The sequence below is a fragment of the Camelus bactrianus genome, chromosome 14, assembly GCF_048773025.1.
Source record: "Camelus bactrianus isolate YW-2024 breed Bactrian camel chromosome 14, ASM4877302v1, whole genome shotgun sequence".
In the NCBI taxonomy this organism is placed as follows: domain Eukaryota; kingdom Metazoa; phylum Chordata; class Mammalia; order Artiodactyla; family Camelidae; genus Camelus; species Camelus bactrianus.
The window spans coordinates 55,890,287-55,913,343 of record NC_133552.1 but is presented as its reverse complement, the minus strand read 5'-3'; the positions used below and the strand labels follow the sequence as shown (position 1 = coordinate 55,913,343).

At 35.5% G+C, this 23,057-nt stretch overlaps 1 protein-coding gene across 3 annotated transcripts in view; it reads right to left on the bottom strand.

Moving 5' to 3' along the window:
• The window catches only part of GPC5 (glypican 5), a 1,166,213-nt gene that overhangs the window by 754,678 nt on the left and 388,478 nt on the right, over nt 1–23,057 (bottom strand). For all 3 annotated transcript variants that reach the window (XM_074378413.1, XM_074378414.1, XM_074378412.1), the window contains exon 6: nt 10,262–10,382. In XM_074378413.1, the coding sequence (XP_074234514.1) occupies nt 10,262–10,382 (121 nt within the window). The remainder of the gene's footprint in view (nt 1–10,261; nt 10,383–23,057) is intronic.

Below are 23,057 nucleotides of genomic sequence, written 5' to 3'. Positions count from 1 at the left end.
TAATTATTATATAGTTTTAATTTTCTGAAGCTTTCTTATTCTTTTATTGAACCTTTCAGAATATAATCTCTTCTCTCATTTCTTGAAGGATATTTATACAGCATTTTCTCATTCTTTTTTGTTTACTTTTTGCTTTTACATTTAAATTTTTCATATTTTCCTTCAACGCACAGTGATGCTTGACCATTCATTGATATTGGGCATTAGAAGCTACCTGGAAGTTACTGTATGTGTATAGGATATAATAGAGGATCTCACCATCATTCGGTTAGATGACAAATTAACTTCTCAATGGGTAGAGGCCCAAACAGTATATGGAATTATTTGCTCTAGAACTGATCAGTTTCCTCAAAGAAGAGTCATCTAATTTGCTACATAAGTAAGCAAGTTCCTATATGCTAACATTCTGAGAACAGGCATGTCAGTATGTAACTTTTCACTTACTTCCTCTATTTCCTGTCCTGTGGCTTATTCTGCTCTGTATTCTAGCTAGAGTTATGAGCCAGGAATCTTCCTGTTACAGTTTTTCCCCCCAAAAAAATGCACCTCCAGACTTGAAGAGAGAAAAAGTAGGTGAGCTATCTGGGGGTGCCATGTTGACTTGAGGAGTTAAACAATACCTATGTATTTGGTCCTGCACTCATCTCTGTCTTTCATGCTACCTGGTGTTTCCATGGACCCCAGGTTGTTGCCAGATGAATTGCCTCACTTCTTATCAGTAACTGCTCTACATATATTTGAATTGCAATTTATGCTAGTCATGCCAATTTCCATTCCTTTAATTTTTTTGGAATGTTTTTAAAAATGTATTGGACTTTTCTTTTGCCTTGTAAGTTAATACATTTATATTCACATATTTGTATTTTAGAGGCATTTTAGAACAGAAAAGAGATGCACATGTGGCCAAATTTGCACATTTAACCAAAAATTTTTTAAAAATTGGATTTCACCATAATATTATGTTTATTGAATGGTTTTAAATGCATATTGACATGATCAGTCTACCAATAGACTGATAAGTGTTTATTGGATTCTGCCACCAGAGATGATTGGTAACTTCTGCAAGATCATTTCAGTGGGGTTGTGGATACATAAACCAGATAGCAGTGTGTTATGCAAGTGTAGGAGAGGAATTGGAGATGATAACTATAGATAACTGTCTCAGGCTATTTCCTGGACCAGCGATTGGAGAACTGTTTTGGAAATTATAGCTCTAATCTAGAGAGGTATAGATGGTGGTCTCAACTAGCACAGTGATCATGGAGGAAAGAGAGGTAGGCAGGCTGAAGATATATTTAGGAAATAAAATTAAAAGACTGTGGTAATGAATTAGAAATAAGGGGAAAAAAGAGAATTGAGGATGACATCCAAGGTATAGATTTAGGCAAATAGGAAGAGTCAAGAAAGGAGAGCAGGTTAGGGAAAGTGAGTAACAATTAGAATGGAGTTTTGTTTTTGAATTGCTGAATTTGAAATTTCATGGTCCTTGCCCAGTAGGTAGATTGAAGTATCTGAGACTCAGGGAAAATGTGTGAAACAAAGGTAAACACGTGGCTATCATAAAGCCACGAGAGAGGGAGATGAAGAGAAAGAGAGAAAATCAGAAGAGAAAAGCGATTGGGTGAGATCCCAGAAGAACACACCATTTTCAGGAATTAAAGAAAGACATAAAGATCCTGGAGTGGGAGTAATTGGAGGGGTTGGTGGGAAATGAGGAGTGAGAACAAAGAGAAAGGGGTCAGCAACATAGATACGTGATGTTAAATGTCCAAGAGAGATAAAACTGATAAAATTGAAACAGAAAAAGATTATCAGTGAATTTAGCAAGAGCATTTCAGTGAAATGATGGAGACAGCAATCAGACATTATTGTGTTGGGAAGTAAAAGGGGCAAAAACTGATAAAATTTTATAGACATTCAGATATCAGGAAATAATTATCTTATTTAGCACACTCTTCACAAGACCATCAGGGTCAGATAGGGTAAGCCTTCAGTATATGATTAACAGTTAATGCCAGTATAAGGAAATGTTCTATATACAAATGAAAATTGATGTCCAAATAAAATAATAACATTTGCTTATTAATAGTCATCATATAAATGAACCATATGTGATCTTTGGGGACTGGTTTCTTTTATTTAGCATAATATTTCCACGGTTCCTCTACATTGCAGCATTGGTCTTCAGTTCTTTCCACTGCTGAACAATTTTTCGTTGTATGGATATACCATTTCACTTGCCGTTCATCAGTTGATGAAAATTTGAGATGTTTCCGCATTGGGGATATTATGAATAGTGCTGCTATCAACATGGATGTACAAGTTTTTGTGTGGACACAGGTTTTCTTTACTCTTGGATCCACATCTAGCAGTGGGATTTCTGGGTCACATGGTAACCATGTTTAACTTTCTGCAGATCTGTCTATCTGTTTTTCAAAGCAGCTGCACAGTTTTACATTCCACCAGCAATGTTTAAGGGTTCCACATCCTACAACACTTGTTGTTATTTGTCTTTTTGATATAGATCAAAATTATTTTGAGGCTTAAAGATATTAAATAAGGTGATTATAGACATGCAACCAGTGCCTCCAAGAGCTGGAATTTAGTCATATATCTTGTGCTAATTCAAAAGTCACACTCTTTAGCATCTTGCTATATTGTGGAAAGTGTGTTTATTGAAACTAAAGGAAGTATGTGTATATATATATATATATATAGTCCTTTGAAGTTGCTGAATGGATAGCTATGTCTACAAATTGTCAAAAACAGTTTTCTCACTTATAAGCAAGAATCATTTATAATAGAATGCTAGCCACTTCCTTTTTATATTTCATAATTTCTGAGTTTAATCACAGTGACTTCAATTTTTAAAAATCTGATTTTAGTGAGAGATAGCTATCGTTTGGAATCTTGTTTTGTGAAATAAGCCATGCATGTTTCACGTTATATTTTAAACAGAAGGATTACAGATATTAGCTTATAAATTTGTTCTGATCACCTAAATAAAAAGTATAGAAGTTTTAGTGATCAACATTCTTTCAATATGTTTGACAGACAGAAAACCCAGTAGATGCCTGGCTCAAATCTTAATAGGTAATGATAACATATCAGGAGCAGAGTGAATATAAAGTCAGATTTTTACTCAGCTTGAAACAACTACATACTAGTAGAAAGAAAAAAATTAATTATCAATGGTCAACCCAAATCCCATTCTTTCAAAAAGAGTTTTTAAGCTTGTGTTTCCAGTTGATTATACACTAATTCAAATGGTTCTTTTATGCTGACAGTTGATTTTTTTAATGAAATTGTCGATAGTGAAGTCGGTGCATCATAGCATACACTCCAGAAAGTAACCTTCCATTGACTTTACTGAGACCAAACTAATTGCTAAATTAGATGACCATTCAAAGTTACTGAGTGTATTTCAAATCCTTTCTTCTGAACCAAAAACTAAATAGGCTTTGGTCACTATTGCATTGCTAATACAGAATCAAGAAGTGACTGTCTTTCTGGAATATTAATATAGGACACCTGGGGTGTGATATTAATGTATAGTGGAGACTGTGGGGAAGGCGTCAGGGGGCTGTAGTGATTCCCTGAGCAACGAAAGGAGTTGGTAGAGGTGGAGGAAGTTCATAGCGTCAGCTGGCAATTCATGCTCAAAGAGTTCGCAATTAGGAATTGACCAATCAGTTACAATTGACTGGTTCTTCATTACTGTTGTAAGCTATTAACAATAGGAAAAAGTTTCTAAAATTTGTTTTATAGTAAATGATTTAATGAAAAAAGCTTGGACAGGTTTTGGAATTAGAGATATTGAGATACTCATATCTTTTTAAAATCCTGTGTATTTTCTTTTTTATAAACACTAACCTTGTAACTATCCACTGAAATTTCAATTAGGACCTCATTTCAGTCTATCAGAGCTATAAAGTTACTATTTATCATCCTGGTATCCTAGGAACAGAATAAGAAAAAAGAAAAGAGGCAGTTTAACACAATCTTTTTCTACATAAAATAAGAGTCTCTCATCTCTGCTTGAACCTAGTAGGTTGTGATTACTGAAATACATATCATATTTTGTGATTTAAAGCAAATGGTTATGATTTTTTGGGGAAGGGTAGGTAATTAGTTTTATTTATTTAATTGTTTTTTAATGGAAGTACTGGGTACTGAACCCAGGACCTCATGCATGCTAAGCACGCACTCTACCAGTTGAGCTATACCCTCCCCCTGCAAATGGTTATGATTACTGCTTTTCCTCACATTTAAAAAATCAAATTTATTTTATACATGAAGACATTTTTCTAAAGAAGTTTTAGTCTTTCTCTAAAAATGGATATTTAATAGAAACCAATAATATCTTATACATATTGGAATTGTTAGATGAAATAAAATGTTACTTAAAACTATTGCTTTTAACAACACTGTAATGTTTATTGGTTTTGCAATAAAAGAATTATAGAAAATTGCTGTGATATTACTTTTTATGTTTCATATATTGAAAGTAGGTGAAGTAATTGCTAAGCAGTGGGTTACCTTCGTCCACAACTACCAGTGTTCAGCAGTTAGGCTGATACCATTTTCTTTGAAAAATAATATATGTTATTTAATGCTTAAAGACAGACTGCTGCATAACTGTGACTTCCTTGCTGATAACTTCGCCCTAAACAAACTTTGTCAATATGAACAAGAAGTTTCAAAATAAGTTGGCTAGGAGAGAAAAACCTGAATTAAAATGTTTACACACTTCCTCTGTCAGATAGACTAAGAGGAATCAAGGGCTGTGTCCAGTCTCCGATCAAAGGGCAATTCAGGCTGGTGTAAACAGCCAAGAAAGTTCAGGTTAACCTTTGAAAATTCCTCCTTTAGACAATTCCTCCCTGGAAGGCTAATGGCTACACTATATTCATCACGGGTAGTTTTCAAAGGTACAAGCAATATCCACCTCAAGCACAAGCTCTGGAATGTAGGAAACTGCTGGGAAGTGTCTCTGAAGGCTTGTGCGGGTGGCTTGTCTAGAGAATGATGCCAGAATCACAGATGGAGGAGAGCTGGGGAAAAAGTCCCTCTTTTCTCCGAGGTCCCTGTTTCCAATTCATAAGGACTTGCAGAGGCAGCAAGGAGACTTTAAAGTGCCTGAGATATTCCCTGAGGACCAAGCTATAATCCAACGTTACCCGTTTATATCATATTTTCTCGGCATTTTTTTTTCTTGGCAGGACTTAAACGTAGGGCTTGTCCTAAACCATCAAAAAAATAAATAAATAAAATAAAGCTGTTTTTGATGTGACCTTTCCCTAGAAGGTCTTGAAAATATTTATTTTGGCCATATTTGGCCATACTTGGAGTACCCCCTGGTGACACCAGCTCAGACAAACATTACTAAAGGACAGCTACTTGGGTCCCTAGAATCCGATGAAGTTCCCTCCCCGCCACATGTGGTCACAGCCACGCTGCCACCTACACATTCAATATGCAGGGAAAGCGGACACACACAGTGTGCCTCACATATAAATTCCCAGAATCTTCCGGGAGAAAAATTTAGCAATATGTATCAAAATACTTAAAATCATGAAGGAACAGGTTCTTGGTTACAGCATCTAGAAATTTATCACAGGAGAGAAAAGTTGTGAAAAGATTTATGTCTAGGGCATATGCCTATTAGTGGTCTTTACTATCCTGAAAATTGGTAATAAACTAAATATCCAATTCAAGGTGCTTGGGTTAAATAAAATTATAGTCCTTTCATATGAGAGAATAATGTTCAGGCACTAGCAACCATATTGCAGAATATTTAATGCGTGGAAATGAATTTATGTGTTGGTAGGTGAGTAGTCTGGGACACAAAACCAACGGTACTCTTTGATAAAAAATGTCAAAATATTGATCTATTTATATGTATATATAAGTAACAAAAAAAATCTAGAAGGCTTATTTCCTGGGGCTTGCTTGTTGTTTAGTAAGTGGTAGAACATTTATTTTCTACTCTTTTTGTAAAACTTCCTAAAATAATAATAGTTGGTTTCTTATCACAGACACATTATTATTCAGTAAGAAAAAGTTAATGTTACCAAATATCTTGTCTGTTGAAGATCAACTCTCTAAGTATCTGCAAGGTACCACGTACGTCAAATAAATTTCTCAATTCATAGACTTTTTTACAGTATACATTTTTCATAAAATTCTGCTGTTTTATATTCTTCTCTAATAGTTTTGGTGTGAATTTATTCTCTAACAAGAAGGTAGCAAGCTCATGCAGTCTCGTGACTTATACTGATGCTCCCAAGTGTGCACCTCCAACCCTAGGGTCGTTGATGAATTCCAGGCACTCCTCTTGGATGTCTAACAGGCATCGCAAGTTTAACAGAACCATTCTTTTATTAATTTCTAGTTAACCCCAACAAACACACCCCACACCCGCTCCACTCCCAGAATTCCTTTTTTCACTCAATGACACTATAATCCCACCAAGCCTAGTTACTGTCTTTTTTCTCTCTTTCTCTTGCCCCAATTTCTAATCCATCAACAATTCCTGATAACTCCACTCCCCATGTTTATCCAAATCCATCTACTTCTTACGTTATCCACTCTTCTAATTCTAGTCCCAGTCCCCCCATGATTTTCTCCATGTTACTTTCTTTTTCTGCTCTTGTTCTTCAGGGTCCATTTTCCACACTAAAGCCAAAATTATCTTTATAAAACATTAATGTATAATTCTATGCCTAAAGCCTTTAAGTGGTTTCCTTTCCCACTTTGGATAAAATCAAAACTCCCCATCAGAGTCTATCAGTTCATGTTTGTCTCTCCCGTGACCTCATTCCACTCCAGCCACATGGTCTTCAGTTTGTTTTCTGAATTCAATAAACCCATTCCTGCCACACATCCTTGAATGTATTATCTCTTCTGCCTCAAACCCAGTTCTCCCAGATTTTCCTGAGTCCTCCTTCCTTTCCTATGACTCACCATTCAGTATCAACCCCAGTCAGCACCCCACTTTGAGTGGCCACCACTGGCACACTCTTCTTGAGAACCTTTTCCGACCTCTTCCTGTTTCGTTTTCTTGATTCATCAACATAGGTCAGATACAGACATTGCACTTTCATTTTTCTTAGAACATAAATCCCATGAGAGCAGGGTTGTACCTCTTTGTTCACTAATTTAACCTCAATGCCTTGTGCAGAACCGGGACCAGAGTGGGAACTCGATAAGTATTAGTTGAATATTTTGAATAAACTACTTATTAAGACATTGACCAAGTAGCATTTTCAAAGTAAAATCCCTCCCCAGTTGTTTAACAACTCTAATTGCAGACATTATAGGGTAGAAAATGAGGTTTGTTCAACAGCAGCTGAAAGGAAAGGTGTTTGGGAGCTAACATACAGAGATATTTTTTGCTAATAAATATGGCTGAACTATTCCCATATACTTACACATAGGAAAAAAGGAAAGAGGAACGATTGCTTATCCCCATGATGAGAGACAGCATTTTCATAGTATACTGTTAACAAATGCATTTAATATCCATTACAATAAAAAACAAACTAAGCTTTTACCTAAACACAAAGAATTGATCACCTAAATCTAGAGATTAGATTCTGAAATTCGTTCATGCCTCTACTTCCTCCCTTGTCCCACCCTTACTCCAAAATTAACAAATTCTCACTTACAGAAGACATTGTTCTGAACCTTTTCAGAACTGACGTTGTGGCGGGTCCTTTTAACTGCCCCTTGATACTACAGCACAACAGGAACCTCTGCCAGCAGACACACGTATCATTGGCGTTCAGAAGTCTGGCAAAATCAAAACATTCTCTTCGTCTCCAGGAGAGCTGTCTCAGGGAAGTACATGTTCTAAGACACTAAAGGTGAATATTTTGGTGACACTTGTACAAAATATGGCTTTCTGCTATCTTCTATAAAAATCTAAATTTCAATCATATCACCCTAGTAGACTTTAAAAAGATAGACCTCAAAGGTAGCATTTTATATGATATTCTCTTGCAACTCTAGAATGAAATTTAACCATGAATAATTGGAGGTCTGCACACTAATATGCAGAAGGAAGAGTGGGACTCAATTTAACACAGCTGCTAAAAAAGTGGAATTATTTCCCTCTGCCACCTTGAAAAGGATATGGCTTTGGAACCTATGAAGCAAGAAGGGTGAAATGTTACGCTGAATGGGCAACAGATCAGTGAACACTCCTTGGAGGAATTTTTAATAAACTCTACATTTTGAGTATCTACCTATTTCTTTGAGAACACGTTTTCTTAAATCTGTGTTCTCTTTTTTATATAGCAGCTCCATCCTTATTACCTATAATAGGGTTTTCCATCTGTTTTCATCATATATATATACACACACACACAATTTAAACAGTCTGAACACACACCCACTCAACACATAAGTGTATGTATCTCTAAAAGATGTGTGTGTGCCCTTGCAGGGTTACATATTTTATACTCCTTTCTACAACCAAAAAAAAAAAAAAAAAAAAAAAGATGAAAAGCATGAGATAGAACAAATATACATTGAAGATCTATATTTCCTTCCTGCCCTCTAGTGGGCCAACTTACGCACTCTCTGGGGAATGCTTACCCGACTTTGGAGACCACTAAGATTTTGCTGTGTCTTGATGAGAGTAACCAATTTATATCAAAGATCTTCTGATTTTATGGTCAATTGTACCCTAGAGTTTCTGAAGAATCTAGATCTACACACCATATTAGCTCATGATGCTGTGAAATGCCACCTGGACCAAGGTATTTGTTGCTCCAGTTGCAGATAATATTGGTGGCTGCTGAAGTCCCCGAGCCATGGTGACTCAGAGCTGAGTTAACACATCTCACCTCCACCCCAGTAGTCCTTATCCATCATTGCTTCAGGCTTTCTCCACGATGACCTCAGCCATGCTGCCCGAGGCTCCAGTCCAGCTTGTATCGCTCACTCTGATCCCTCCTGCACTGTCTCTTTAGTTCCTGACCCAATCCCAAGCAACTCGGTTCCAAGGAACTTCTCGGCACTTGGCCCATTAGCAGCATAAGGCATCTACTGACATTACCTTGGAGGTGCCTCTTTGAGGGAACTGGTTTCACTCACTAGATGTTGCCAGGTTTAACTCACTCATAAGCATGGCACCAATTTTCTCTTATACTTTTCTCAGTGGAACGTATTGTTCTGTTACAAGGTAACAGCCTTGTTTCCCCAATGGACCAGTCATAGAATAAGCAAAGTAAACATTACTGCTTCCTAGAAGGGAGAAATCTAGGTACTGAACACAAGCCACCACATCTTGCTTATACATCATTTGCTCAAGATGTAGAGACGCTTGTAAAAACAGAACCCTAGGAACTGGCCCCGCATACACTTAAGTTTTGCAGAACAATTATGAGAAGCATACCAATGCCTCTAGATTGATATCAATAAAACTCAGCACCATGTTTAGGTATAGTTTCTGACATAGAACACTAGAGGTAAATACCAACTATCCCTACAAAGCTTTGCTTAGAAAAAATATATATGCACAGATAAATTGTTATAAAATGACTAGTAAGTTAAAAAATAGTCCTTATTCCCACAAGCCCCAATGGATGCAGAATGGAGGGTGGTTTCACAACATGCAACATAATATTTGGCTTTAATCAAATAGTTTGATGGAATATTCCATTGATAGATACCTTCATGTGCCATGTATTAAAAACAGTAGTGTATACTCAATTAAATAATCTTATTCAACATAAAACAGAAGGGTTTCATAAACAATCATTAGGTAACATGTAAAAGGTGATGTAGGAAGTAAACACAAGAAATGTATGTGATTCATTTATGACTTACCTTTCATGACAATGCAGCAAAAACCATCATAGCAAAGCTCAGAGAGTTGCCTGGAAGGTGACTTTGGCATCTTCCAGGCTCTTCTAGGTGTTTTCTTTAATGATCACAGTAGTTCCCATGTTTAAAGCTTATTCACTGGGGATAAAGCTTATCCTAAGACTCTCACTATGTACCGAAATCCAGGGGCTGTGAATCCTTTGTACAGATACATATTTTCCATCCATTAAAATACTGCTGCACATTGACTGTATATGAAAATAGCTCAGCCAAACATTTCCAAAACTCTAGATACAAATAATTTAATCCAATACTCAATTTTAGGTAGGATTATCAGATAGGATTAACAGATTTAGCACATATAATGTAAAGTTATCGCATCTTCTTTACCACTGAGTATCCCAATAAATAGAGCATCGGCACTTACCTGAATAACATGCTTCAGTTTATCAATAATCTGATTTATCACCGGATCCGTTCCCTTGACTTTGACTTCAGGATTTCCAGACTGGGCTTTGATTCCATTTCCAACCACACGTTGAGTATAGCTACAAAGTGAAAAGTCAAAGATATGTGACTTAATAACCTGGTCAGAGTATTATCTGACACAACTATTTCAACAGATTTGAGCTCAGAATTTCTCTCCTTTAAGAGTATTCCACAATGTATTTTTTCTTGGACAGAACCTGGCACAGCTGCAAAGTTTATTCCTGATAAAATGCTTAGCTTGCAAATACGGACTATTCTCTTGTTAGTCTCTCAAAAGACTCAACCAAAAATTGTGTTTTTAATACTACTCTCTAATATACTAGAAAGAGTTAATACACATCTCATTGTGTTACCAATTCTTGCTGAATTACACATATGTCTGAATCTATATTATCTGGGTCAATTTATTTCATTTTATACAGTACTTAGATGAATCACACTTTTTTAACATATTGGACTATAAAAGAAAAAAAACATATATATGTGTCATATAATGTCAACTTAGTATTCAGACAACTATTTAGATTCATCAGTCACAAAGATGTATTAGGTGCTTTCTTCCTATATTCCAGTCCTATACTAAGTGACTAGGATTATAAGGAGGTATAATTCTTGTCCTCACAATGTTCATTATATACCTGGGAATATAATGTATTAATTAACTTGTTCACTCAGGCATTCATTCATTACATTTTATTATATTTAAAAGTTCTTGTTAGATTCCAGAAATATAATTATCCTTATTTTCCTGACAGTGTGGTGCAGCCTAAAGGCAAGTGAACAGTTACAGCACAACCCTGGAAGTGAAGAAGATGTTCAGTAATGCAATAGGGGTGGCTAGAAGGGAAGTGTCTGCTGGTGAGAGGCAGAGTTCGCACAAGCAGTAAACACTGAGCACATGGAGAAGTCTATTTGGACCAAAACACTTACTAAAGGAGAATTTATAGCTTGAGGTAGCGCTTGAAGTACTAAGGACTTGGATGATGTATTGATGTGCTCTCCAGAGCAAAAGGTGACATTCCAGCGGGGGAAATGGCAAAGGCATATGAGTAACACACACGAGGAAGAATAACCAGGCTTTTATTTACGAAGGGAGAGAACGAATGGGGGAAAGTCAGAGATGGGAGGCCATGCCCTGGAGATTCTATCCCCTCTCTGTTTAAGACTCTCCTCTGAGTAATATGCTTGCTTACATTAAAGTCTCATAATAAAGTGGCCTCAGAGACTTTTCAGGAAGCATTTCACATTATTGTAATGTCATACTCCTTCTCTGTATTTGAGCAGAGTATCACAGTTATCCACGTGCACCCTCTGATTTTTCTACAGTAATGGAAACTACTTGAAAAGATAAAAGGAGGTTCCTCTGTTGAGAATAATGCCAAACAAAAGGAGTTTCAAAGAGTATCCAGTTAGTCCCAATAATAAGTCTTTTTCAACTTTTAAAACAACTTCAAACCCATTTATGTATGCAGAAACGGAGGGGTTTAGAGTTAGGTATTCCAGTATAAGTTAGGGATTTGGCAATATATACCAATAACAAATAGAAGGAAAACAATTATTAATGTGTATTAATATTCTTTAGTTAGAAACAAGTAAACTATAAATATTAGGCTTCTCTTAACTTCTCTGCAGCACTGTTATATTTTTCTTCCAAATATTTTGAGCTTATTGCACATGTGGCTCCTTTATTAGTGTGTTGATTATTAACAATAACAATGAATAATGTGAATAAATAAATGGATAAAGCATGTCTATGATCCAGGCATTGTTTTCATTACTTTATTTGGAGTTTGTCAGTTCATCTCCATGATGACCATTTGCTGTAGCCCTGAGAACATGCCTCATAGATCTCAAAATACAGGGGATGTAACTGACCAAGGGTACCCACTGCTTGCCCCTGAAGTCTATTTCTGCATCGTCCCCAACCAATGACTGACTGCAGCAGAGACACTAAATATAATACATCGCTGGAAGACAAGGGGTTCCCCCAATGGCCAATTTTGGCTCAGGATTTCCTGCAGCTCTTGCAAACCCCTCCTTGACTGCACACCCTGCCAGAATGCTTCCACTCACTCAACTTTCCTTTCCTCTCTCCTTCACTCTGGGTCACACTTGCTTTATGGCCAACAGCTCTTCCAGCCTTTCTCAGTTTCCTTCCCATTTTCTCTTGTAGGTACTTCCCTTAAGGTAATCCCCTTGTGTTTCACCTCTTTTTGGCATCTGCTTCTTGGAGGACTCAGACCAATAAACAATATAATATCTGTACCATAATTATTCCCATTCTACAGACTAGGGATCTAATATCTGAATAGGTTAAGTAACTCTCCCAAGGGAACACTGTGGTTAAGTGGAAAGCATGGATATGAACCTAGGGACTGTGAGCTCCAAATACAATCACTCAATAACTAGGAATGAAAACTCCTGAAACCACCTACTACAAAATAGAGATACAATTAGTTTGGTGCAAAGTATTTTTTGTTTGTTTTTTTAGTTGTTTTGTGTTTAGTTGTTTTCTTTCTTTCTTTTTTTTTTTTTTTTTTTACTATAACTACATCATTTCAAGAATTCATTACTTATAATCAAAAGGGGATTACTATTTTCCTGAAAAATCTCTTCAAAAATCAGTTGTATATTACTAGCTAAAGGGTGAAATAACCGTTGCTGGCAAGGTGAAAAGAAACTAGTAGACTGAAAGTTTGCCTTCAGATTTTCCTATGTTTCTCTAGAACTACAGCAATGGAAGCTGAAATTCCTCTCTTAATTTTAAATAAATGATTACTTGGTACATGTCTTGGTTTATTTACAGACCATGAAACTTTCTTTTAAAATTCAGGAGTATCACTTCACATTAGTCTGAAGAATTGCTCTTTTGGTTGTTGTTGTTCTTAATGATCACAGATATTAACACAGATAAAATTTATCAGAATTACAATTTAGCTAAAGTCTCATTCCAAGCTAATATAGTATTGAATAGTTCAAAATCACTATTCTTTTGTATCATTTAAATAAGAAAAAATACTGTAAAGCAGGGCATTTAAGATACTTCACGTGAAACATACTTTAATAAAATTAGTTACTCTTCTTTGCTTTTGTAAGGTTAAGAAGAACCACGTTGCAATAGTGGTACACACACACCAGAATGATATAAATGAATAAGATAGATGAAACTAAGTGTTGGCAAGGATGTGGCAATTGGAACCCTCTCTCTTTGTGAATGGAAGTTTAAACTTCTATAAACCACTATTTGACATGTATGCCAAGGCTAAATATATCCTGTGACCCCAGGTATATACTTGACAATGTTCACCAAAAGACAGGTATAAGAATGTTCAGAGAAATATTATGCAAATTAGACCCAAATTAGACACAATCCAAATGTCCATAAACATTGACTGGGTTAAATAAATGGTAGAACAGTTACATAATGACATACTATATAGCTGTGAGAATAAATGAATTAAAACTGGGAATGCAGTTTGGTGCAGTCATTATGGAAAACAGTATGGAGATTCCTCAAAAGACTAAACTTAGAGTTACCATGTGATTCAGCAATCCCACTCCTAGACATATATCCAGAGGGAACCATAATTCAAAAAGATACATGCACCCCAATATTCATAGCAGCACTAGTTACAACAGCCAAGACATGGAAACAACCTAAATATCCATCAACAGATGATTGGATAAAGAAGCTGTGGTATATTTATACAATGGAATACTACTCAGCCATAAGAAAGAATAAAATAATACCACTTGCAGCAACATAGCTGGACCTGGAGATTGTCATTCTTACTGAAGTAAGCCAGAAAAAGAAAGAAAAATACCATATGATATCACTTAGATGTGGAATCAAAAAAAAAAAAAAAAAGACAAACTTATTTACAAAACAGAAACAGACTCACACAGAAAACAAATTTAGGACTACCAGGTGGGGTAAGGGGTGGGAAGGGATAAATTGGGAGTTCGAGATTTGCAGATACTATCTAACATACATAAAACAGATAAAACAACAGGTTATACTGCATAGCACAAGAGACAATAATCAATATCTTGCAGTAATTTGTGAAAAATAATATGAAAATGAATATATGTATGTTCATGTATGACTGAAGCATTATGCTGTCACCAGAAATTGACACAACATTGTAAACTGGCTATACTTCAAGAAAATATAAACAATTATACTCAAAATCTTATACTCAAAATCTTATAAGCTAGATGAAAGAAAGAAACAAGATATGGAACATACTCTATGATTCCACATATTAAAAGTTTCAAACTAACCAATGATGTTCCAAATCACCATAAGTACTACTCAGGGAAAGAGTGTCCAGAAGGTTGAAGGGAGTTTCTAGGGTCCTAACAATGTGTTTCTTGGTTTGCAGCCAGATTACACAGGAGTGATCATTCCATATTAAAAAAAAAAATTTAACTGCATAGTTAATATTTGGATACTTCACTATATGCATGTATTCTCAACCTAAACAAAACATTTACATTAAAAACTTCTTGTGCTCTTTTTCTTACTGTATATACAACAGACAAATTTGCATTGAGCAATGTATAAATAAAATAGCAACATAGGTATTTTTAACATGGGCTAAATGATTTTGTCATCACTAAATGAGTAATTTAGGATCCTAGTTTGACATAAAAATTCACTGCAGACCTTAATTTGCATGCAGAAATATGGTTTCTAAAACAAATAGAAGTTTTTCTTACAAAGACTTTTTTTTTGAGTTTTGCTCATTATGAAATTTTAATAAATCATTAATCACTCGTTCTCCTCCTAAATGTACAAGCAATGGATAAAACATTTCAAGGATCCCTACAGAGGTTTCTCAACTCGAAGAATTGCTCATATTTCAATGAGAAGGAGGGAACAAAACACACACAAAAAGGAGGCAATTTTTTTGTTAGAGAAGTAATAGACCCACCATTCCTTCTGAGTAGGTCTGGTAATGGATGACAGCAGGTTAATAGGAATACTCACTCCCCAAGTATGACTTGTTTTTCATTAACATGGAGAAAAGGCAAGCACAGACATATTTATTCTTATAAAATGTTTCCAAATGATGATTAACAAGGCTCCAGTTCTCTTTGTGTTCAACATATAAAACATTAAAAAGAAGGGCTAATAAATCTATACACAGTATGTCAATAGGAAGTCATTTCTCCTGACTTTACCGACATTTCTTATTTGAAACTCACGCCATGCACCCCCTTGGCTGATATTAATTTCATTTCACTGAAAATGCAATAGACTTTGTTTCAGATTCATATCAAAAGCATGGTATTTTGATATGCACAGTTTCAGGTGGAAAATATATGAATCTGACCCTGGGATTCTTTACAAATCATTTAAAGTGGTCTGTCTTAGAAGTCTTTGACAACTTCATGGGGACAAGATATAAGGATATTATCACTGATAAGCGATGAGGAAAACCCCTATCAGGGGCTTTCTCTCTTTACCATTACTGCCATCTTTGTTAGAGATTCAAGATTGAGAATGGGGACCATGTTGGTGGTGGTGGTGATGCCAGTAACAGTAGTAACAGCAGTAGATTTTTTGTTTGTTTCTTTATTACTTCTTTGCATGACTTGGTTAGGTGATTGTATATTAAAATTCCTTCTGTTTCCAGGGTTTTGAGTCTTCTAATTTTAGGAGGCATCTTTGACTGGTAAATATGTTGCTATCTCAGATTAACAGGAGGTCTGTGAAGCTGTAGGCAGTCGTCAGTGAACCTTTTCCTCAAGAAAACTCTTTCTTTCAAGCCATTTCTGGGCCTCCCTTCTTGGTTCTGGTAGCAAATGTAAAGTAGGTCCTAGAGATCTGTTTTTCATAACTTTTCCTCAAATACGTGGGTGCCACTGGGTACCACAATGTGGTTTTGTGGACATGCACCTACTATATGGCCCTTTTCCTTGACAGGGAAGGTCTTAATCTTTGGACTCTCAGAACAGAGAGGAGTCATATGATTGATTTTATGCTCCAGGTTTCTGAGAATAACCTCTCATGGTAGGTAAGAGGCTTACAGGGGATTTAGAGAATGGAGACATCTGTAGAATCAATTCAAAATGACTGAACCTTTTGTGATTCCACTCTCTTCAATTGTTGAACCACAAACTATTTTTAAGTTAATCTGTACCATTTATTTGGCTTTTTAATTACAGATAAATAATGTCTCAATTGGAAATCTAAGTTTCTGAGCTTAAATAATGAATTCAAAATAAATAGAATTGATAGAGGCCTAATTATGGGTTTATTATTACTTATATATCACTAATTTCCTACTAAGGATATCACAGTTTGTAACGTCTTATAGAAAACACTCATTAGCGTTATTCTAATATGGTAATGTCATGCTTTGCACAGCAACCAACAAGGAGTTTTGAGCAGATCACTACAATATAACTTTATATAAATTTCATTTTACCAATCTTCTATCAGAGATATTACAAAATCCAAAAAGTTCCGAGAATCTTATTCAGCTGTTTTGTATTGTTTTCCAAATGTAGTTGACACCAACATTAATATTCAGATATGAAGCTACCAACTGCATCAAAAAGTAAATTTAGTTGCAAGATACAATAATAAGAACATGTTTAGAGAGAGTTAGAAAACAAGATCTCATGAAAAAATGGGTATTTATCAATCTTCACCCTAAGTCTTCAATTAGCAGGGCATCAATTTGTGCTTGTCTGTTTAGCCAGGTGAATCACAGGGAAGCCCTTTCATGATGTTCTACATTAAGCAGCTGTGTGAACCTGAAAGGATAATTCCACATAAAACACTAGTGATTGTGCACATCAAGTCAGTGGTGTCTAGGAAGCTTTCATTTCAGCAAATGTTACCTAATAAAAAATGTATTAAAATAAAGTTCCCCTTATGTAAAAAAAAAAAAAAATAGTACTTTCCTTAGCCTTCTCCTAACTCCATCCCCAGTCTTACCAAGAAAGGATAAATACCTTAATTATAGCAAAGCTTTAACTTTATAGTCTTAAATTTTTTAATTAAAAATTCAAAGCAAATACGTAATAAATATTTGGCTTATATTATAATTAGCCTCATTTGATTCAAAGTAACTGTCAAATTCCAGATGATCAGTTCTAACTATAATCAATTGTGCATACTGTTATATGCACTATGAAATGTTATACCAACTTCCATTTTCCAATGCACACATTTCAAAATTAAACTCTTGTCCATAAGATACAGGCTATTTTTCATGGATTTGTGATGATAGATAATTACCATGTTCCACTGATTTTGTCTCACTTCACCATTTGCTATCAATATATGAAAGTAAAATATTATTTAGGGGATAACTATTATCTGAGTACTCATAAATTAAATATTTTGAGCCAAAAAATGAGTCAAAATGATTTATGCTTTATATATTCTGGAAATTAAGCCCTTGACAGTTGCATCACTTGCAAATATTTTCTCCCATTTCGTAGGTTGTCTTTTTTGTCTTGCTTGTGGTTTCCTTTGCTGTGCAAATGTTTATAAGTTTAATTAAGTCCCATTTGTTTATTTTTGCTTTTATTCTATTGTCTGGTTAGACTGTCCTAGGAGAATATTGCTAAGATTTATGCCAGAAAACGTTTTGCCTATGCTTCTTCTAGGAGGTTTACAGTGTCTTGTCCTATGTTTAAGTCTTTAAGCCATTTTATTTTTGTGTATGGTGTGACTTAATATGGTGTGAAAAAACAAATAACCCAATCTAAAAATGGACAGAAAACCTAAACAAGCAATTCTCCAATGAAGACATACAAATGGCCAATATGCACATGAAAAAAATGCTCAATATAGCTAATTATCAGAGAAATGCAAATCAAGACTACAATGAGGTATCACCTCATACCAGTCAGAATGGCCATCATTAAAAAGTTCACAAATGCTGGAGAGGATGTAGAGAAAAGGGAACCCTCCTACACTGTTGGTGGAAATGCAGTTTGGTGCAGCCATTATGGAAAACAGCATGGAGATTCCTCAAAAAAATAAAAATAGACTTATCATATGATCCAGCAATCCCACTCCTGGGCATATATCCAGAAGGGACTCTAATTCAAAAAGATACATGCACCCCAATGTTCATAGCAGCACTATTTACAATAGCCAAGGCATGGAAACAACCTAAATGTCCATTGACAATAACTGGATAAAGAAGTTGTTGTAGATTTATACAATGGAATGTTACTCAGCCATAAAAATTAGTGCCATTTGCAGCAACATGGATGGACCTGGAGGTTGTCATTCTAAGGGAAGTAAGCCAGAAAGAGAAAGAAAAATACCATATCACTCATATGTGGAATCTTAAAAAAAAAAGTCACAGATGAACTTATTTACAAAACAGAAAAAGACTCACAGACATAGAAAACAAACTTATGGTTAAGGGAGGAAAGGAGGTGGGAAGGGATAATTTGGGAGTACGAGATTTGCAGATACTAACTACCATATACAAAATAGATAAACAGTAAGTGTCTTCTGCGTAGCACTGGGAACTATATTCAGTATCTTGTAATCTACAATGAAAAAGAAAATGAGAATGAACATATGTATGCATATGTATGACTGAAACATTACGCTGTTTATAATAAAATGTGAAGTGGGATGATGCCCCTTCTCACTCTGAGAAATAAAAATTAAAAAAAAAAAAGATTTGGGGAATAAGTTTCATGTAACCAAACTTTATTAAAGACATTAAAATTTTTTTAAGTTCCTAGAATATTATATCCCTTTTTAAATATTGTTTGCCAAATGTAATTGATACCAACATCCATAAAACTTCAAAGAAGAAACTACCAACTGCATTAAAAATACTTTAAAATTAATTGCAAGATACAGTAATTCTGGGATTACCAACACACCATGCAGAGGCTACACTCCCACTGCAGCCCCTAGGGAAGAGTTCTTCCTGGCCTCTTCCTAGCTTCCGGTAGCATCCAAAAGTCCTTGGCATTCTCTGGCTTATAGCTGCATTACTCCAATCTCTGTCTCCATTTTCACATAACCTCCTCCATGCATCTGTGTGTCCCTTTCTGTCACTTATAAGGACACACTGGATTTAGAGCCCATGCTAACCTAGGATGACCTCATTTCAACTCTTACCTCGTTACTTTTTCAAAGATCTATTTCCAAACAAGGTCCTATTCTGAGCTTCCAGGCAGGCATGAATTTGGGGGAGACACTATGACACCACTACGCAGAGCACTGTAAAGAAATTGGAAGCTGCACAAATGAAAACAAATTTTTCCATGCATTTCAATTAGTCAATAGACATATATAAGCTGCTCTCATTGCAGTCATACTCTGTTTTTCTCAAGGAAGATTTTATTTACTATAATATTTATATTTCACAAACACCTCTCTTAAATTTTAGCTGGAGTTTTTCCATTTATTTTTCCATGATTAACCAGGTAACCTTACGGAACATACTTTAATCAGCTTTTTGGAAACTTTCAGTACACAATGACTAGCATTTCCTTTATTTTCAATGGCTTTTATCTTCCTAGCATAGCAAATAATGCAATCAATAATTTCCTATCTTCTAAATTCAAATAAATAGAAAATATACCTTAAAAAATGATTTGTTCTTCTCTGAAGCAGGGGCCCAAACACCTGCTCTGAATGTAAGTTTCCTGAAGCTTTGAAAGTCTAGTTTATTATGAAGGTGTTGACGGCTGATGCTTTGGGGACCCATACAAGCACACGGAATAAATTTTGATCACACTTAATGCTAACGTGGTAGCAAGACTGTGACAATATTTTAAATGTGACTAATTTCATTAAATTAGCTATACTCATTAAGCGAATCTCAGTTGTTCAAATTTCTAAAAATGCCTCAAAAGAAATAATTAAGCTCTTCTCTTTTCTGTTTCTTATATTTTGTTGATACTTAAAAGTGAAAAAGTATTTTAACTGAGTTTTTTATTTTCTCTTTTCAGCAGTCAGTTCACTTGTTTTATCGCCAAAAGACCATGAGGGCCCTGAGCAGGTTGCCGAATCCAACACTCTGTTTTCAAGAAGAAATATGCCTATACCAGGAATACAGTACTTGGCATTCATCTCTTGGCCTATAGCCTAATAGATTTTTCTGTATGTCTTTGGTGACAGAAACATAAATTTGGAGCTGAAAAGGACCTTAAAGGTCATCTAGTCTAACCCAAGCATCTTTTAAAACGAATGAAGGAGCTCTACGTTTATTTCATCATTTTGTACCTATGTACTGTATATTTCCAGAAAAGTCTTTCAGATGGCTTAATAAAGGGCACAGATACTGCAACACAAGGGCAAAATGACAGAATAATGAAGGGAAGGGGGTGACAATTATATTAGGAGACCTAGGAAGGAGACACCACTCTTCAGTCTAAAACTTAGCCATTAAGGCTCTTATCGGTGAAGGCCAGAAGGAAAACCAGAATTCAAATAGTAGGTCTTACTAGTTAATGAAAGCGTCTGGATGTATGTCGGCAGCCGTTTTTTTTTTAGGTTATCTCTATCCTTTCAAGCAGAATGCATGAGTCTTTAAGTAAGATGAACAATACAGCCAAAACTAACTTCAGTAGCAATTTCAAAGCTTTCAAAGATGCAAGTACACATGACACTTTGTTATTTGAATCTGTGTTAAAAGCTGTCTGAGTGATATTACGGTTCTGAGTAGGCTTTTTACTGGGACCTGGTTATCTGACTTGGTGAACAATTTAGCCTTGGAGAACTTAGAGGAGCAGATGGTTAATATTTCCCTGAATTTATTTTTGTGTTTAATTGGTATTTTATTTCACCACTCACAGAGAACATATTCTCTGGGTAGTGTGTGGAAGTACTGTGGAACATTCTCAGGGTCAAAGTGACTTGAGAAAAATCACAAAGCAGAGTCCTGTCTGAATAACTGTTTCCACAATCCTACACAGCAAACAAGAACAATTTCCAAATAAGCACCAATTACAGGGAGAAGGGCAGTAATAATGGTAAGATATATTTGAACTGATAGACAGTTAATTAAATATTTTCTAATATATGTATTGATCCTACCCTTAGTAGAATCATTTTCTTTTCTCTTCCTTCACTTTTGGAAATGTATAGCTTGTTTCTTTATAAAGGAAACTATTTGACAGGTGCAATTTTCAAAGGTTAAACAAGGTCCATCTTCAATACTCTATGAATTGGATGGTTTTGATATGTGGTCCATGTATTTTTGAGTTGGGGATGGGAGTCAGTCAGTGAAGTCAAAAAGCTCGGTATTTTGTTGCTTTTGCTATAAATACTTCTGACTGTTCTTATTTTAGGCATACCAAACAAACTGGTTAGGATATTCATGAAATCTAGGCATAATAATATAAGAACTAAATGGATAAAAATGTGTGTGTGTATATATATATAATATATAGTATAATAATATAGTATAGAACACATAATGCATACACATATAATAAATATTTATATATACTTACAGACACCTACACATACACTACTGTTTCTATATTTACTTTCTTTACATTTATTTTCAGTAGTGAAAAGTGAAATTCCTGGGTCCATAAAAGAGATTTGAAGTTCTAAAGGATTTGTAACTAATTTTCCTTAAGGAAAGGAACCTAGTAGTAAGTTGTTAGTATACAGAAAACAATTAGAACTTGAGCACAACACATCAGTTTTAATATCCAGTTTCAACCCTGTCTTCAATCCTAACTTAAAGTTCTGTCCAACATTCCATTTCGTGGTCTGTTGAATCTCAAAATAAAAATTGCTAGGTTTCAAATCATAGTTATTATGAAGAGGGGGGTGGAGAAGGCAGAGAAACAACTAAGCTTTCTGTCCACGCCTGATCTTAACTACACCGCAGCCAAATTCCTACCATTAAACAGTCCTGAGAAAACAATCCACTTGTGTAATGGAATCTAATTTGTGTCCACTTGCAGATATGAGAAAATTGCTTCTCCAGCTATTTCTTGGCAAATCCAGTTGTGTTGTGCAGAAAACAGCTGGACCTAGTTCCGCAGACAGAGCTGTATGTGCCTAGGGACTTTTGGATTCTTAGTCACTGTGATTATCCTCAGAACACACTTGGCTGACTCAATACATGAAAAAATATGCCTATGCAAAGTGCAGGATATTTCTGAGGGCCTGCAGAGTCCAGATAGAATGGATGTTTCTGGTCCCAATGACCTAGAGATTCTGTACCTCTAGGCAAGTTTGGCCAATCTCTCCCTCACTCTCTGTGCTTTCCCTCTACCGCTTCTCTTTCAGGCACTTAAATGATTTCTGCAAGGTCCTTCAGGGTTTACACTCTGTTCCCCCTGCCCAGAAAGCTCTAACCCTTTCCCTCCTTTTAAAAAAATATTTTTATAGGTGTATAGTCAGTTTACAATGTTGTGTCAATTTCTCGTGTACAGTATAATGCTTCAGTCATATAAGAACATACATATATTCATTTTCATATTCTTTTTCACCATAAATTACTATAAGATATTGAATATAGTTCCCTGTGCTATACAGTATAAACTTGTTGTTTATCTATTTTGTATATATTACTTAGTATCTGTGAATCTTGAACTTCCAATTTATCCCTTTCCATCTCCATCCCCACCTGGTAACCATAAGTTTGTTTTCTATGTCTGTGACCTACACCAAGCTTTTTAAAAGGGTTTTCCCAAGTGTGATCAAATCAAACATTTTGAGGTAGAGAGATTACCCTAGATTATCCATTTGGGCCCTAAATACAATCATGTGT